This window comes from Hyla sarda, chromosome 5 (genome assembly GCF_029499605.1).
Source record: "Hyla sarda isolate aHylSar1 chromosome 5, aHylSar1.hap1, whole genome shotgun sequence".
NCBI classification, from domain to species: Eukaryota; Metazoa; Chordata; class Amphibia; order Anura; family Hylidae; genus Hyla; species Hyla sarda.
The window spans coordinates 130,221,434-130,238,360 of record NC_079193.1 but is presented as its reverse complement, the minus strand read 5'-3'; the positions used below and the strand labels follow the sequence as shown (position 1 = coordinate 130,238,360).

At 41.0% G+C, this 16,927-nt stretch overlaps 1 protein-coding gene across 10 annotated transcripts in view; it reads right to left on the bottom strand.

Annotated features, from left to right (window-relative positions):
* Nucleotides 1-16,927, bottom strand: part of ADCY1 (adenylate cyclase 1) — a 605,827-nt gene that overhangs the window by 397,758 nt on the left and 191,142 nt on the right. For all 10 annotated transcript variants that reach the window (XR_008843996.1, XR_008843995.1, XR_008843997.1 and 7 more), the window contains one exon: nt 2,097-2,208. Coding sequence is in view for 7 of the 10 variants with exons in the window: in XM_056520271.1 (XP_056376246.1) it covers nt 2,097-2,208 (112 nt within the window). In the remaining 3 variants the exon portion in view is untranslated. The remainder of the gene's footprint in view (nt 1-2,096; nt 2,209-16,927) is intronic.

Sequence of the window (16,927 nt, the reverse complement as noted above, 5' to 3'; positions counted from 1 at the left end):
ATTTTAGTGAAACACATTTTTTTTCCTTTTTCCATCAAACTTTGAAGAATTTTCATTAAACACCTGTGGGGTGTTAAGGCTCACTATACCCCTTGTTACGTTCCCTGAGGGGGTGTAGTTTCCAAAATTGGGTCACATGTGTTTTTTTTTTTTTTTGCATCTATGTTAGAACCGCTGTAAAATCAGCCACCCCTGTGCAGATCACCAATTTAGGCCTCAAATGTACTTAGCTCTCACTCCTGAGCCTTGTTGTGCGCCCGCAGAGCATTTTACACCCACATATGGGGTATTTTCGTACCCACATATGGGGTCTTTTTCCTTTTAACACTTGTGAAAATAATCTTTTATTTGTTTACACTAACAGGCTGGTGTAGCCCCCAACTTTTCCTTTTCCTTTTCATAGGGGTAAAAGGAGAAAAAGCCCCCCAAAATTTGTAGTTCAATTTCTCCCGAGTACGGAAATACCCCATATGTGGCCCTAAACTGTTTCATTGAAATACGACAGGGCTCCAAAGTGAGAGAGCGCCGTGTACATTTGAGGACTAAATTAGGGATTGCATAGGGGTGGACATAGGGGTATTCTACGCCAGTGATTCCCAAATAGGGTGCCTCCAGCTGTTGCTAATCTACCAGCATGCCTGGACAGTCAGTGGCTGTCTGGAAATGCTGGGAGTTGTTGTTTTGCAACAGCTGGAGGCTCTGTTTTGGAAACACTGCCGTACAATATGTTTTTCATTTTTATTAGGGGGGACAGTGTAAAGGGGTGTATATGTAGTGTTTTACCCTTTATTATGTGTTAGTTTAGTGTAGTGTAGTGTTTTTAGGGTACATTCGCACCGGCAGAGGTCTACAATGAGCTTCCCGATAGAAATTTACCCTGTACATTCACATGTAATGACAGACCGTGCATGCTGGGAGTTGTACTTTTGCAACAGCTGGAGGGACACTGGTTGGAAAACCTTCAGTTAGGTTCTGTTACCTAACTCAGTATTTTCCACCCAGTGTGCCTGTAGCTGTGCAAAACTATAACTCCCAGCATGTACTGATCACCGAAGGGCATGCTGGGAGCTGTAGTTATGCAACAGCTGGAGGTACGCGACTACAACTCCCAGCATGCCGAGACAGCTGTTTGCTGTTTGGGCATGCTGGGATTTGCAGGTTGGCCCACACACTGCACAGTGATCTCCAAACTGTGGACCTCCAGATGTTGCAAAACTACAAATCCCAGCATGCCCAGACAGCAAACAGCTGTTTGGGCATGCTAGGAGTTGTAGTTTTGCAAGATCTAGAGTGCTACAATATATAGATCACTGTTCAGTGGTCTCTAAACTGTAGATCTCCAGCTGTTGCAAATCTGCAAATCACAGCATGCCCAAACAACTGTCTGGGTATGCTGGGAGTTGTAGTTTTGCAACATCTGGAGGGCTACAGTGTAGAGACCACTGTATAGTGGTCTCAAACTGTAGCCCTCCAGATGTTGCTAGGCAAATCACCGGCTTCCGTAGGATCCAGGGAGCCAGCCGAACGACATCACCGCGATCGCATCCTGCAGCCTCCACCGATTGGTAAGTGGACTTTGGCGCCCGACCCCCTTCATTTTCCCCGTCCTACCCTGCCTATTGTGGGTGGGCAGAACGAGGAAAACAAAAGTTAACCCCCCGCCCCCGATCTGCTATTGGTCGTCGCTTTTGACGACCAATAGCAAGGATAGGGGGGGGGGCACCCCTGCTGCCTCACTCCTATCCTTTCAGGGGGATCGTAGGTGTCCTGGACCCGTATGACCCAGAATAGGCGCAAATCACAAGTGTGAATTCACTTGTGATTTGCGCCGATCGCCGACATGGGGGGGGTTGTCTGATGACCCCCCTGGGCATTTGCGTGGGGTGCCTGGTGATCGATATCAGCAGTCGGTCCGGTCCCCGCCCGTCGTGCGGCGGGTACCGAAATTCCCACGGGCGTACAGGTATGCCCTTGGTTCTTAAGTACCAGGGAGAAAAGGCGTACCTGTACGCCCTTGGTCCTTAAGGTGTTAAACAGTTTAACTTTTTTTCAGGACAATTAAACTGACATGAAGAAAACAATAATCTGGACCTTACTGTTGCCAATTCATCAAATTTTCCAAACAGTTCATTTAACAGCTTGACCAATTCTTGAGCTGTGCACTGGGATGCCAAACTTGTAAAGCCAACAATATCTGCAAACAAAATGCTGAAAAGAAAAAAGACTAATGTTAGAAACTGTGTTGTGTTATTTATTTATTTTGTATTATATCATGCATTTATGTGTGATATATTTGATTATCTAGGTAAATATCCAGGTAATAAATTTACAGTACAGAGAGCAGATCAAATCATCAACTGCTTCTCATATCATTTCATTTCTGAGAACCAAAAACCTTATGTGACAATCATATGTTACTCCTGACTGGGAAGTTTCCTGCAAACTACCAGCATATCCCCAACTGGTCCAAATCCTCCTCCACATAGGCACCTTCATGCAGTCTTGCATCAAAGTATAATTTTTTTTATTAAAAACTGTTAAAAAATAGTAGTAGTACAAACAGTTTCAATTCCTTGCCATTGCACATGGTTCACTTAGCTTTGGTGGCAGTAATTATAGCATGTGACTGTTGAGGACAGTAATTGGTTGAACCAATTGGATGTCTAAGCAGATAACAGCAGACCACTGTAGCATATGTGCTGAATACACAGAGGACCGAAAAGGTGAATCGTATATTTTTTTTTCAAATTTTCTACATAGTTCATAAAAAGCCTCACGGTGAAACGGCGTAGGGGTCCCGTTGTGTCATGTGAGTATATGCTTAGGGGTTGTTGCCTGATCTGCTGGATTTATGGATGGATCTTTTTTGTTTTCATGCACATGGTGACCATGGATGCAAGTTTCCAGTCCTTTTGGGTCTCACTATCTTTGCAGTAGTTATCCCTCCAGTTCCAGCAAACCTGGCAGATTCTTCTTTATTTTTTCTGTGTTTATTTGCTTCTTTGTTTTATCATGCATCTATACTGTATCGTGTTGTAATTGCCACTGCGATCTCACAGAATTATGATATAACTCTGCTAATGTTTGTTTACAGCATCTACTTTCATATTTTTGTGTGGGATGCACAGGCAAAACTAACATTTGCCTGTGCATGCACTCCATTCTGTCATTAGACGCAGAGGGCATTCCTATGGAAGGTTTTGGAACGGTTTGGAACAGATGGGGCTGGGACCAAGGTATGTTGGCTACATTAGAACTTTATATGAGCAGCCGAGGGCTAGAATTAAGATCAATTATACATTTTCGGAGGAATTCACTCTTACTAGAGGAACACGGCAGGGGTGTCCCTTATCACCGCTATTATTTCTTTTGTTCATTGAACCTTTGGTGGTATCTATTAAAGAAAATACTCAGTATCAGGGCTTTGGACCAGGAGGATACATGGGAAAGATAGCGCTTTATGTAGACGACCTTTTGTTGTTTATAAAGGACCCAAAGGTACATATGGGCGAAGTGATAAAAAACATTGAAAATTTCGGGGCATATATCAGGCCTAGCTGTAAATTGGAGGAAGTCCTCAATTATGAGTATTGGAGGGAAAAGAGGAATAGGGTATGGAGATCTCAAAGAAATCCTATACCCGGATAAAATGGAATATCTGGGAATCAGTATTAATAGCAAAATTAAGGATTATATCAAGCTGAATGTTGCCCCTTTACTAGAAAAATAAAATAAAGAGATCGAAATAGGGCTAAAACTCCCGATGGGGATGGCGGAGCGTTTAGCATTAGTTAAGATGGTAGTTCTTCCTCAACTCTTGTATTATCTAACTGCAGTGCCGATAGTCATAGGGGAATGTTGGTTTAAAAAAATAGTCTAACACTTTAATCTGGGGGGGGGGGGGGGGGGGGAGTTTGGATAAGGTTGGATATTCTCACGCTACCGAGAAAAAAGGGTGGCATGGGAGTTTCGGATTTTAGAGTATATGATGCATTTGTGAAATATAAGCAAATTTCGAATATTTACCGAATTTTTAACACTGACTTTGCGATAATTCCTGCCAAAAAACTATGGTGTTAAAACACTCACTGTACCCCATAGAGAATACCTTGAGGGGTCTAGTTTTTAAAATGGGGTCATTTTTCGGGGGGGGGGAGGGTTCCTATGTTCTACCACCTTCAAATTTCTGCAAAGTTTGCATAGCACATAAAAAAATTCCATGTTAAATTGTTCGGCTTCCAATTCATTTAAAATGTTAATTAAAAACAAAAGAGATTGTTTCAAAATAAAGTAGACATCTGAAAGTATAAGTTTCAGAAACTATTTTTTCTGAAAGTATAAGGCTAGGTTCACACTACAGAATTTCTGCCTGCAATTTCAGTGTAGTGAATGAGATTCCGTTCACAAATTCCCACTTCGGAATTTGTGAAGCGGAATTTGTGAACGGAAAATCCGCTTGGAAATTTCCGCCTGAAGAATGGTGTTGCTCTTTACTGGTTGAACACATTGCAGTCTATTGGAGACTGCAGTGTCCGCGCGGTCCTAGTGCCGACTGATTCAGTCGGCGCTGGCCGCACTCGGAAACTCCGGGCGGAAAATTTCTTCCCGGATATTCCGTAGTCTGAACCTAGCCTAAATATATGCAACCTATTAGTGTTAAAATAGCAAAAAAAAATTTAGTCTTTTTAAATTTCATGATTTTTCTGCATTGTAAAAAATAAAAACTACAAATGATATCGGCTTACTTTTACTATGTACATGAAGGACAACTTGTGACAAAAAATAATGTCAGAATTATCGTGATTGGCAAAACGTTACCAGAGTGATTCTCTAATCAAGTCAGACATCCCCGATTTGAAAAAACAGGCCTGGCCTTTCAGGGACGTACAGGTTTACTTGTATTGGTCCTTAAGGGGCTAAAGTATAAAAATCAAAGTAAAAAAGGGGGGAGGGGGAGGGAAAAAATCCCCTCCCCCAATAAAAAAATGTTTTTGAATAAACATATTTGGTATCACCGTGTGAGTAAATATCCGAACTATTAAAATATGATGTTAATTATCCCATACGGTGAACAGCGTGAATAAATTACAAAGTCCAAAATTGCTGCTTTTTTTTTTTTATAACATTTTATTTTAAAATAATTGATAAAAAAAGTTTATTAAAAGTTTTATATATGCAAATGTGGTATCAATAAAAAAAAACAGAACACAGTACAAAAAATGAGCCCTCATACTGCTGCTTATATGGGAAAATAAAAGGTATAGGTCAGCAAAATAGAGGGAGTTTAAACTAACTAATTTGGTTAAAAAGTTTGAGATTTTTTTTAAGCGGTACAATAATAGAAAAGTATGTAATCATGGGTATCATTTTAATCATAATGATCTAGAGAATAAAGAAAACATGTCTATTTTACGCTAAAGTGTACAAAGTGAAAACGGAAACGAATACGAGGTTTTCTTATCAATTTCCCCACACAAATAGTATTTTTTGGTTGCGCCATACATTTTATGGTAAAATGAGTGATGTCATTACAAACGACAACTGGTCTAGCAAAAAACAAGCCCTTGTACTAGTCTGTGAATGAAAATATAAAAGAGTTATGATTTTTGGAAGATGAGGAAGAAAAATGTAAACTTAAAAAAATTTGCTGAGTGCTTAACCCCTTGTGGACGGAGCCCATTATAACCCTAAGGACAGGAGCATTTCTGACCACTGTCACTTTAAGCATTAATAACTCTGGGATGCTTTTACTTTTCATTCTGATTCCGAGACTGTTTTTTCGTGACATATTCTACTTCATGTTAGTGGTAAATTTTTGTCGATACTTGCATCATTTCTTGATGAAAATTTTATGAAAAAATAGCATTTTTCTAACTTTGAAGCTCTCTGCTTTTAAGGAAAACAGACATTCCAAATAAATGATATATTGATTCATAAATACAATGGCCCTCATTTACTATTGCAAACCCAACATGTTTTGTCAGGTTGTGCGCCAGATTCTGTCGCATTGCGCCAGAAATTCTGTTTGCGCCAGAATTTGCGCCAGAATCTAAAAACCCGACTAACTCTCCATTTTGCTAAGAAACCCCAAAAAAGGGGCGTGGCTGCAAGGGAAAGGGGGCATGGTCTCTGAAAAGGGGCATGTTCGCTACATTTTCCCAAAAACCCAACATATTTACTAAGGTTTCCACATAAAATGTGGTGGATTTGAACTGAGGAAAACCCTACTGATCAGGGCATGTGTAAAAAAAGCAAAGTGTAGGGAAAGTGGAAAATGTAGGGAAATCTTCGTAAATACCGAGGAAAATAAATTGTAGGGAATTAAAACCCACAAAGAAACCTACACTCCACTCTTAGTAAACCAGGGCCAATATGTCTACTTTATATTTTCATCATAAAGTTGACAAGTTTTTACTTTTGGAAAACCTCAGAGGGCATCAAAGTTCAGCAGCAATTTCCCAATTTTTCACAAAATTTTCAAAATCAAAATTTTTCAGGAACCAGTTTAGTTTTGAAGTGGATTTGAAGAGCCTTCATATTAGAAATACCCCATAAATGACCACATTATAAAAACTGCACCCCTCAAAGTATTCAAAATGACATTGAGAAAGTTTGTTACCCCTTTAGGCGTTTCACAGGAATAGCAGCAAAGTGAAGGAGAAAATTCAAAATCTTCATTTTTCACACTCGCATGTTCTTGTAGACCCAGATTTAGCATTTTTACAAGGGGTAAAAGGAGAAAAATCTTCCTAAAATCTGTAACCCAATTTCTCTCGAGTAAGGAAATATATCATATGTGTATGTGAAGTGTTCTGTGGGTGCACTAGAAGGCTCAGAAGGGAAAGAGCAACAATGGGATTTTGGAGAGTGAGTTTTTCTGAAAAATTTTTTGGGGGGCATGTCACATTTAGTAAGCCCCTATGGTGCCAGAACAGCAAGAAAAAACCCACATGGCATACAATTTTGGAAACTACACCCCTAACGAAATGTAACAAGGGGTCCAGTGAGCCTTAATACCACACAGGTGTTTGACGACTTTTCGTTAAATTCGGATGTGTAAATGAAAAAAGAATTTTTTCACTAAAGTGCAGTTTTTTCCCCCCAAATTTACAATTTTTACAAAGGGTAATGGGAGAAAATGCCCCCCAAAATTTGTAACCCCATCTCTTCTGAGTATGGAAATACTCCATGTTAGGGCGTAAAATGCTCTGCAGGTGAACTACAATGCTCAGAAGAGAAGGGGTCATATTTGGCTTTAGGAAATCAAATTTTGCAGAAATGGTTTTTGGGGGGCATGTCGCATTTAGAAAGCCCCTATGGTGCCAGAACAGCACAAAAAAACCACATGGCATACTATTTTGGAAACAACACCCCTCAAGGAACGTAACAAGGGGTACAGTGAGCCTTAACACCCCACAGGTGTTTGACGAACTTTCATTAAAGTGGGACGTGAAAATGAAAAATCTGATTTTTAACACTAAAAAGCTGGTGTTACCCCAAACTTCATTTTCACAAGGAGTAATAGGAGAAAATGCCCCACAAAATTTGTTAGCCCATTTCTCTTGAGTAAGGAAATACCTCATATGTGGATGTAAAGTGATCTGCGGGTGCAGTAGAGGGCTCAGAAGGGAAGGAGCGACATTGGGCTTTTGGAGAGCAAATTTTGCTGAAATGGTGCCAGAACAGTAAAAAATAAAAAAAATAACACATGGCATACAATTTTGCAAACTAAACCCCTCACAGAATTTAATAAGGGGTGCAGTGAGCATTTACACCCCACTGGCATTTGACACATCTTTGGAACAGTGGGCTGTGCAAATGAAAAATTAAAATTTTCATTTTTACGGACCTGTGGGGTGTAAATGCTCACTGTACCCCTTGTTACATCCTGTGAGGGGTGTAGTTTCCAAAATGGGGTCACATGTGGAGGGGTTCCACTGTTCTGGCACCATGGGGGCTTTGGAAACACACATGGCCTTCAATTCCAGCCTAATTCTCTCTCAAAAAGCCCAATGGCGCATTTCAGGAAGAAAAAAAAAGTATTTTCATGTCCAACTTTAACGAAAATGTGTCAAAGACCTGAAGGGTGTTAAGGCTCACTATACCCCTTGTTACATTCCATGGGGGCTGTAGTTTCCAAAATGGGGTTGTCATAACTGTTCATGTCAGAACCGCTGTAATGATAAACACCCCTGTGCAAATCACCAATTTAGGCCTCAAATCTACATGGCGCTCTCTCACTCCTGAGCCATGTAGTTCGTCCGCAGAGCATTTTACGTACACATATGGGGTATTTCCGTACTAGGAATTGCGTTAGAAATATGCGTTAGAAATTTTCTGGGTCTTTTTCTTCTTTTACCTCTTGTGAAAATGAAAAGTATGGGGCAACACCAGCATGTTAGTGTAAAAATGTAAATAATTCTTTTTACACTAACATGCTGGTGTAGCCCCCCAACTTTACCTTTTCATAAGGGGTAAAAGGAGAAAAATCACCCTAAAATTTGTAACAAAATTTCTCCCGAGTATGGAAATACCCCATATGTGGCCCTAAACTGTTGCCTTGAAATATGACAGGGCTCTGAAGTGAGAGAGTGCCATGCGCATTTGAGGCCTAAATAAGGAATTTGCAATAGGGGCGGACCCGGTTACCTACAGTAAAACTCTACAGCAGTTTTTCCCAAACAGGGTGCCTCCAGCTGTTGCAAGACTTCCAGCCTGCCAGGACAATCTACGGCTGTCCGGCAATACTGGGAGTTGTGGTTTTGCAACAGCTGGAGGCTCCGTTTAGGAAAGCCAAAGTCCCAAGAAGGTCGGCACTGCAATCAATAGTTGGTGCCAGAGGACCAATGTAACGATAATCCAGTAGAAGAAAGGGTCCCGGCACTCAGAAGCTTTTGAAATCTCAAAGGTTTTATTTATGAAACATGCATAGCATACAGGGTAGGTACGCGTTACGGCTCAATAGCCTTTGTCAACCAGTACAGGTAACTGTTAGAATGCACCTTATATAATTACATCCGGTTCACAGGTACCACGTCATTAATTGCTATCATTCAAAGCACAAGATGTACTGTGAAGATGTATACATATTGAAAACAATATAAAATGAAAAAAGTAAGAAAACAAATCATTAATAGAAAATTTTCATAGCGGAGATTTCCATAGAGTGCAGATTCATTTCCCGCTCTGTAAAGAAATTAGCAAATATATACATTAACTCATGCCATTCAGGTCAACATATATCTATAATAATCGTGAAAGTTCATAATCGCGGTTCATACCGCGCGGCTCCAGAGTCCCTAAACGGTGTATCCAAAACGCTTCCTTCTGGATGAGTAATTTTTTAATATCACCACCTCTCCGTGGTTGCACGACCTCATCAATCACCTGATACTGTAATTGTGATATAGAATGGTTTTTATAGCTGAAATGTGCAGGGATGGGGAGAAGAAGATTTTGGCATCTGATGCTCGATTTATGGCGATTGATGCGGTCTCCCACACGCTGGGTGGTCTCCCCAACGTATAGGAGACCGAACGGGCATTTTATTATGTATATGACATTACGAGATTGGCATGTGAAAAATTTGGTAATGGGGAATTTTTTTCCGGAATATGGGTGTGTAATTTGATTACCTTTGATCACATTGCTACATTGGGCGCAGTTCAAACACGGATAAGTACCGGTGCGTTGTGTTCCTAAAAAAACGTTGGCGACTTTTTTGTTTACCCCCGATGTCTGCTCTTATTAAAGTATCTTTGATATTTTTAGATCGTTTATTGCAGATTAACGGTGGGGTTTTAAATTCTTCTATTTGGGGGTAAGATTTCTGAAGTATGTTCCAATAATTTTTTACAATCTTGTCTATTTTGAATGTAAGGGGATGGTATGTCCGAATAAATGGAATAATTTTGGTTTGCTTGTTACGTTTTTCTACATTATGAGGGTGGGAGGTAACGATGGGTTGGAATACTTTACTGGGGTAGCCCCTTCTGCTAAATTTGTCCTCCAATTCTTTACATCTCACAGCACGTAATTCGGGGTCCGTCACTATCCTCTCTATTCTTTTTTTCTGGGAAATGGGAATAGATTTTTTCATGGAAGGGGGGTGGGCACTGGTGTAATGAAGTAAGCTATTTTTATCAGTGGGCTTACGGTATAGGTCTGTACAAAGGCCTCCTTTTCCATCTTTCTAAATGAGTGTATCCAAAAAACTGACCTGACCATGATGGTCAGCCATCATGGTAAATTTTAATTCTGCTCTTATGTTGTTAATAAATGAAAAAAACTCATCCAGTGTCGCACGTGGCCCCTCCCAAATGCATACAATGTCGTCAATAAATCGTCGCCAAATAATGGCATGTTTTTTAAAAAGATCATGTGAGTACACATATTGATGTTCAAAATGCGACATGTATGCATTTGCATATGGAGGGGCCACGTTCGCTCCCATCGCCGAACCCCTGCATTGCAAATAGTATGTATCTTCAAACAAAAAGTAGTTCTCTCTCAGAACAATATTCAACAGGTCAAGAAAAAAGTTTTTTTGTAACTCATTATAATCACTTTGATCAAGAATCCACTTAGTGGCCTCACAGCCCCTATCATGTTCAATTGCAGTGTACAAACCAACTACATCAATGGTAACTAGCCATGTTTCACCTGTTATGTTTGTTACCCCTGACAACATATTCAAAAAGTCACCGGTATCCAATAAAAATGCAGGAGTTTTCTGGATCAAAGGAGTTAACATCTTCTCCAACAAAACAGAAAGTGGGGAAAGTACAGAGTCCATGGAGGAGACAATAGGGCGTCCCGGGGGATCGACCAAACTCTTATGAACCTTGGGCAAGATATAAAATACAGGTGTTATTGGATTCTGTATTTGTAAATAAGTGCACATCTTTTCATCAATCACCCCAAGGTCCCTATGTCTCTCTACCATGGACCTAATCTTTTTCTGAGTTTTACCCAGAGGGTTATTCTCAAGTGGTAAGTAAGTACCTGTATCTGACAGCTGCCGCATCACCTCTTTTTTGTATGAAGTGGTATCCATAATGACAATGGAACCTCCCTTGTCACCGGGTTTTATAGTAATGCTGCGGTCAGCTGCCAGATCAGATAGAGCTCGTCTCTCTAACACAGAAATGTTACCGTGGACTCTGTAGCCCCCTCTTTTTATTTCTTTTACCAAATTATCAATGTCAGTTTTCACCAACTTACAATAGGTCTCCACAGGATGATAATATTTAGGAGGCATGTAATGACTTTTTTGTTTAAGATTGAAATCCTCCAATTTGAGGATTCCTGGCGATGGCACCGATTCCTCAAGTCTAGCCGAGGAGTCCTGTTGAGGTCTATCTGTGGAGAAATGGGCTTTTAAACGGATCATGCGAAAAAATCGCTCCAAGTCAATGTCCAGTTGAAAAGTATCTAATTTGTCCGTAGGACAAAATGAAAGCCCCTTTTGTAACACCCCTATCTCCACAGATGACAAGCATTTAGATGAAATGTTAATAACAATATTCTCAGAGGTTAAAGTCTCGGTATTACCTGTGACCTCGTTATCACCGGTCCGGTTGGTGCGCCGATGATGGCGGCCTCCCCGCCTCCCTGGCGTCCTCGCCTTCGCTGAAAAAAAGGGGGGCGTCGATCTCGGCGTGCCTGGAACTCGCTTCCCGAGCTGGAGGAGGAGTATCCTCCCCTGCCTTGAGAGGAGGGTCCCCGTTGTGCATATCCGGAGGTATCTCGCCATCGGTAGACTCGCTTGGCTAAGTAATCTTCTGTATCCCGTAAGAATTTCTTTCTCTTTCTTTCCTCTATATCTTTCCTCAAGGTAGTCAGTTGTACATCAAGGTTTTCTTTAAGTTTCAGAAATTCCTCGCTGTTCAAGGTGTCCCGCAATTGTTGTTCAGTCGCCTCAACTTCTTTTTTAATTTCCGTAATCGCTCAGCACGCACCTGAGGAATGTCTATGTTATCTTACAACGAGGATGAAGCCTCCAGGATAATTGCACAGACAACCACTTCAGCGTATTTCCTGCAGACACCTTCCCATGAATTGAGGAGACGAGCCTGGGAAAAAGACACGCCGTCTACTCTCTTATGAATTGCATAATACGACTCCTACAGAATACTTTGGCACGGAACGGATTCCGCGCGGCTTAAGAGTAAATTTACGACCAACTTTATTTGCTGATGATGAGCTTTATTGCAAAGATTTTGAGAGAATTCTGAACAAATGTTCAATGGACATAATCGTACTGACAGTTGATCGCCTGCAAAAAGCGATTACGGAAATTAAAAAAGAAGTTGAGGTGACTGAACAACAATTGTGGGACACCTTGAACAGCGAGGAATTTCTGAAACTTAAAGAAAACCTTGATGTACAACTGACTACCTTGAGGAAAGATATAGAGGAAAGAAAGAGAAAGAAATTCTTACGGGATACAGAAGATTACTTAGCCAAGCGAGTCTACCGATGGCGAGATACCTCCGGATATGCACAACGGGGACCCTCCTCTCAAGGCAGGGGAGGATACTCCTCCTCCAGCTCGGGAAGCGAGTTCCAGGCACGCCGAGATCGACGCCCCCCTTTTTTTCAGCGAAGGCGAGGACGCCAGGGAGGCGGGGAGGCCGCCATCATCGGCGCACCAACCGGACCGGTGATAACGAGGTCACAGGTAATACCGAGACTTTAACCTCTGAGAATATTGTTATTAACATTTCATCTAAATGCTTGTCATCTGTGGAGATAGGGGTGTTACAAAAGGGGCTTTCATTTTGTCCTACGGACAAATTAGATACTTTTCAACTGGACATTGACTTGGAGCGATTTTTTCGCATGATCCGTTTAAAAGCCCATTTCTCCACAGATAGACCTCAACAGGACTCCTCGGCTAGACTTGAGGAATCGGTGCCATCGCCAGGAATCCTCAAATTGGAGGATTTCAATCTTAAACAAAAAAGTCATTACATGCCTCCTAAATATTATCATCCTGTGGAGACCTATTGTAAGTTGGTGAAAACTGACATTGATAATTTGGTAAAAGAAATAAAAAGAGGGGACTACAGAGTCCACGGTAACATTTCTGTGTTAGAGAGACGAGCTCTATCTGATCTGGCAGCTGACCGCAGCATTACTATAAAACCCGGTGACAAGGGAGGTTCCATTGTCATTATGGATACCACTTCATACAAAAAAGAGGTGATGCGGCAGCTGTCAGATACAGGTACTTACTTACCACTAGAGAATAACCCTCTGGGTAAAACTCAGAAAAAGATTAGGTCCATGGTAGAGAGACATAGGCACCTTGGGGTGATTGATGAAAAGATGTGCACTTATTTGCAAATACAGAATCCAATAACACCTGTATTTTATATCTTGCCCAAGGTTCATCAAAGTTTGGTCGATCCCCCGGGACGCCTTATTGTCTCCTCCATGGACTCTGTACTTTCCCCACTTTCTGTTTTGTTGGAGAAGATGTTAACTCCTTTGATCCAGAAAACTCCTGCATTTTTATTGGATACCGGTGACTTTTTGAATATGTTGTCAGGGGTAACAAACATAACAGGTGAAACATGGCTAGTTACCATTGATGTAGTTGGTTTGTACACTGCAACTGAACATGATAGGGGCTGTGAGGCCACTAAGTGGATTCGTGATCAAAGTGATTATAATGAGTTACAAAAAAACTTTTTTCTTGACCTGTTGAATATTGTTCTGAGAGAGAACTACTTTTTGTTTGAAGATACATACTATTTGCAATGCAGGGGTTCGGCGATGGGAGCGAACGTGGCCCCTCCATATGCAAATGCATACATGTCGCATTTTGAACATCAATATGTGTACTCACATGATCTTTTTAAAAAACATGCCATTATTTGGCGACGATTTATTGACGACATTGTATGCATTTGGGAGGGGCCACGTGCGACACTGGATGAGTTTTTTTCATTTATTAACAACATAAGAGCAGAATTAAAATTTACCATGATGGCTGACCAACGACAGGTCAGTTTTTTGGATACACTCATTCAGAAAGATGGAAAAGGAGGCCTTTGTACAGACCTATACCGTAAGCCCACTGATAAAAATAGCTTACTTCATTACACCAGTGCCCACCCTCCTTCCATGAAAAAATCTATTCCCATTTCCCAGAAAAAAAGAATAGAGAGGATAGTGACGGACCCCGAATTACGTGCTGTGAGATGTAAAGAATTGGAGGACAAATTTAGCAGAAGGGGCTACCCCAGTAAAGCATTCCAACCCACCGTTACCTCCCACCCTCATAATGTAGAAAAATGTAACAAGCTAACCAAAATTATTCCATTATTCCATTTATTCCAAAATTATTCCCCTCAGATGCAGTGATCAATACAGATCACGGCATCTGCAGTATCGCGGTCACTTAACAGGATGATCGGATCGCCCGCAGCGCTGCTGCGGCGATCCGGTCATCCTGCACGGCAGACGGAGGTCCCCTCACCTGGCTGCCTTCCGGGAGTCTTCTGCTCTGATCTGCCTTCCTGCAGACCAGAGCAAAAGATGACCGATAACCCTGATCAGTGCTATGTCCTATACATAGCACTGAACAGGATTAGCAATCGAATGGTTGCTATAAATCAGTGGTCCCCAAACTGTGGCCCTACAGATGTTGCAAAACTACAACTCCCAGCATGCCTGGACAGCCAACGGCTGTCCAGGCATGCTGGGAATTGTAGTTTTGCAACATCTGGAGGGCCACAGTTTGGGGACCACTTCTATAAATATTCCCCCTATGGAGACTATAAGAGTATAAAAATAAAAGTAAAAAAGTAAAAAAATAAAGTTAAAAAAAAATGTGAAAAACCCCCTCCCCAATAAAAACGTTAATTGTCCCATTTTCCCTATTTTACCCCCAAAAAGTGTGTAAAATTTTTTATTTTATATACATATTTGGTATCACTGCGTACTTAATATCCGAACTATTAAAATAAAATGTAAATGATCCCGTAAATTATTCCCCAAAAAATTAATTAAAAATGTAATAAAAGTTTTGTATAAGCAAATATGGTATTAATAAAAAGTACAGATCACGGCGCAAAAAATGAGCCCTCATACCGCCGCTTATACGGAAAAAAGAAAAAGTTATAGGTACTAATTTGGTTAAAAAGTTTGCGATTTTTTTTAAGCGCAACAGTAATAGAAAAGTGTATACTCATGGGTATCATTTTAATCGTATTGACCCAGAGAATAAAAAACACATGTAATTTTTACCATAAATTGTACGGCGTGAAAACAAAACCTTCCAAAATTAGCAAAATTGTGGTTTTCTTTTTAATTTCCCCACACAAAAAGAATTTTTTGGTTGCGCCATACATTTTATGATAAAGTGAGTGATGGCATTACAACGGACAACTGGTCACGCAAAAAACAAGCCCTCATACTAGTCTGTGGATGAAAATATAAAAGAGTTATGATTTTTTGAAGGGGAGGAGGAAAAAACTAAAACGTAAAAATAAAATTGTCTTAGGTCCAAATGGGCTGAGTCCTTAAGAGGTTAAGGCCAAAATGGGCTTGGGTCCTTAAAGGGGTACTCCGGCCCTAATACATCTTATCCCCTATCCAAAGGATAGGGGATAAGATGTCTGATCGCGGGGGTCCTGCCGTTGCGGACCCCAGCAATCTGTCATTCAGCACCCACCTTTTTGCGAGCTCTCCGCAGCACTGGAGGCTTCGAGTGTGCAGTGTGACGACCACAGGGCCGGAGTATCGTGACATCACGACTCTGCCCTGTGTGACCTCACGCCCCGCCCCCTCAAATACTCCGGCCCTGTGGTCGTCACGCTGCACACTCTGAGCCACCAGCACTTTGGAGAGCTTGCAAAGGTGGGTGCAGAATGACAGACTGCGGGGTTCCCCAGTGGCGGGACCCTAGCGATCATACATCTTATCCCCTATCCTTTGGATAGGGGATAAGATGTATTAGGGCCAGAGTACCTAATTAACAGGAGTAAAAAGAGATTACTCTAATATTACTGATCACTACTCCCTTCTCATAGATCCTAAAGCGATGCACAGTTCACACTTTAGAGGAGCCGTGGACACAATCATTCTGCTGCCAGGGACAACCTCTCTGGGGCCAGGGACAAGAAAACTCTGCATTGTTGTGTGGTGGCCTTCCTTTTCTTCTAGAATTTATTTATCACCCCTAGGGATACTTATTAGCTGGACCACCAGACTTAACCTCTGTTAACACATCCACATAACAGAAGCCACAAAGCTTTTGTAAACGTATCATATGATGGAAACAACCACTACCTGACTGATCTCATTGACTTATAAAAGGGGTACATCAGGTTACATTGTGATATCTGTCATTGTAATGAGAAGGACAGTGCTGAGTGCAGAGCTAAGCTTTCTGTCAAATATGCTATCACTTGAACAGAGCCAATGTAAACACATGCTCAATGGTAAAAGAGAAACTCACCTGTTATCTAAAAAATACCAATATACAGTTAACATGCAGTTGCCACTTGAGTAGGTCAAAAAGAAGAATGGTTGAGTCAAAGGATAAGGTACCCCTCAATTCAAATGGTAGCCACATAACTTTATATAGTGCCTAAACAGAAATGGTTACAAATTTAATTTTAACCCCTTATCCAGGAAAAAAAAACTTTTTTTATATATATCAACTGGCTCCCGAAAGTTAAACAGATTTGGAAATTACTTCTATTAAAAAATCTTAATCCTTTCGGTACTTATGAGCTGAGTTAAAGGGGTATTCCGGGATTTTTTTTTGACTATTTGACTATGCTACAGGGGCTGTAAAGTTAGTGTAGTTCATAATATAGTGTCTTTACCTGTGTGTGACGGTTTTCTCACAATTCTTATGTGATTTTCACCCCACTATTTATTTCTAACAGCATACAAAATGACTGCTGTC